The sequence below is a fragment of the Salvia splendens genome, unplaced genomic scaffold (genome assembly GCF_004379255.2).
Source record: "Salvia splendens isolate huo1 unplaced genomic scaffold, SspV2 ctg474, whole genome shotgun sequence".
NCBI classification, from domain to species: domain Eukaryota; kingdom Viridiplantae; phylum Streptophyta; class Magnoliopsida; order Lamiales; family Lamiaceae; genus Salvia; species Salvia splendens.
The window spans coordinates 8,172-10,258 of record NW_024599128.1 but is presented as its reverse complement, the minus strand read 5'-3'; the positions used below and the strand labels follow the sequence as shown (position 1 = coordinate 10,258).

The 2,087-nt window shown below is 33.9% G+C and overlaps 1 protein-coding gene across 1 annotated transcript; it reads left to right on the top strand.

The window, feature by feature from the left end:
• The first annotated feature begins 1,087 nt into the window (after window positions 1–1,087).
• LOC121790315 lies at window positions 1,088–2,087 on the top strand. Its single transcript, XM_042188565.1, has 3 exons — window positions 1,088–1,487; window positions 1,586–1,969; window positions 2,065–2,087. Exons 1-3 carry the CDS (start codon window positions 1,088–1,090, stop codon window positions 2,085–2,087), a joined length of 807 nt encoding a protein of 268 aa, XP_042044499.1.

The following is a 2,087-nucleotide window of genomic DNA, read 5'->3' as shown; positions in this document are numbered from 1 at the left end:
ATTATTAAATTGTGCGCGTGTAGCACATCATATAGAGAGTTACTCCGTCTGTCTAAGAAATAATATATCATTTTACTATTTTGGGATGTTCATAATTTAAAGTCTCATTTGTTTTTTTTTCATTTTAGGTAAGGACACCTATCATTCACATAACTCATTACACTCACTATAAAATTAATACTCCCTCCATGATTTAAAGAATCCTTTTGTCATTTTGGTTTGTCCACGATTTATATAACCATTTACTTTATTCCACTTTTAGTATGAGGATCTCACATTCCACCAACTTTTTACACTCACAATCTAATATAAAACTAATACTTTAAATGGGTCCCACTTTCCACTCACTTTCTCTATTTACTTTTCTTCACAAAGTCAAACAATTTCTTAAAATCTACGTCGAGTCAAAATGACTCTTTAAATGGTGGACGGAGGGAGTATACAAGAGTGTGATCCACTTTCAACTAACTCATTTTTTTTATTTTTCTTCACAAAGTCAAACAATTTTTTTACCATGTGCCTAATCAAAATGATATTATAAATAGAGGATGGAGGGAGTAGTATGATAGATATTTACTCTCAGGGGCGGAGGGAGGGTGGGGCCAGGGGGCCCATGGTCCCCCCACTAATTCTTAAAAAACTTAGGGGTATTTTAGTAATTTCACAATAATTATAATTTATAATAAATATAATATTAGAGATAGGTTTCAGCAAAATATATATGAATCGTGCCTCTTAATTTAGCGTATTCATTCTGCCGTTCCAATCCAAGTCTGAATTTAGCGTATTCATTCTGTCGTTCCAAGTCTGAAATCTGGTAAACTAGAACTAGGTATATTCAAAACTCAAATATAATTCAATTAATTTTTCTACATAGGTTGTTTTTTTGTTTGGCTGCAATAATAATTCAAAGGGGGAGAAAGAAGATAGCTTATGTAATTCAATGGCTACGGACTACGGTGGTTCTGTAGTTGGAATTTTATAACTCCAATTCTTTATTTGATGTGTGTGTTAATAGTTTTGCATACAGAAAATATCAAATATTTTGAACTTAATCAGTGTTGACTATTTTGAACTTAATCAAGAAATGTCATTGAAGCGACCTGGAGATACTCGTTGGAGTTCACATTACGGTACTCTTGTCAACTTGATACATTTATATTCTTCTATTGTTGATGTTCTTGAGTATGTTGGGGAGAATGGTCTTGACGATTCAATAAGGGCTGAAGCTGATGATGTACTAGAAATTATAAATAGTTTTGAGTTTGTCTTTGTTTTACATCTTATGAAGCAAATCTTGGGAATCACACATGAACTCTCCCAAGTGCTACAAAAGAAAGATCAAGACATTGTTAATGCGATGAATCTTGTCAAGGTAGCAAAATCACGTCTGCAAATAATGAGGGAAAAAGATTGGGATGTATTGCTTGCTGATGTTTCTAAGTTTGTAGCAAATATGAACTGGATGTGCTTGACATGGAAGATGAGTTTGTAGCTCGAAAAAAAGGAAGACGTAGAGCTGAGAAAATGAAGAATCTCCACTATTATCGAGTTGAGCTCTTTTGTTCTGTTATTGACTTGCAAGCTCAAGAGTTGAATCAACGTTTTGATGAAGTCAACACAGACTTAGTTTTATGCATGTCATGTTTTGATCCTAGGGATTTATTTTCTGCATTTGATTTGGAGAAGCTGCTTCGTCTTGCACGGTATTATCCTTCTGAATTTTCTGAAGTTGCTTTGTCCGAGCTTAAAAGTCAACTTGAGAACTTTATTTTCGATGTGCGCATAGATGAAAAGTTTTCACAAATATCAGGAATCAGTGGTCTTGCTCAAAAGATGGTTTCTACAAGGAAACATGAAGTTTTTCCAATGGTTAATTCATTAGTTAAGTTGTCATTGATCTTACCAGTTGCCACTGCATCAGTAGAAAGAGCCTTTTCAGCAATGAAGATCATCAAGATTTCTCTACGTAAAAGCATGGGAGACCAACTATTGAATGATTGCTTAGTTCCTTACATCGAAAATGATGTGTTTGTTAAAGTTACCAATGAAACTATTATGCAGCGGTTTCAGAAGATGAAGAATAG

Excerpts from the sequence above, each read along its gene's own strand:
- LOC121790315 (XM_042188565.1), top strand. The coding sequence starts at position 1,088 with ATGTCATTGAAGCGACCTGGAGATACTCGTTGGAGTTCACATTACGGT. Across the intron at positions 1,488-1,585 it reads GTGCTTGACATGGAAGATGA|CTCAAGAGTTGAATCAACGT; the intron begins GTTTGTAGCTCG and ends TTGACTTGCAAG. Across the intron at positions 1,970-2,064 it reads GATCATCAAGATTTCTCTAC|CGGTTTCAGAAGATGAAGAA; the intron begins GTAAAAGCATGG and ends ACTATTATGCAG.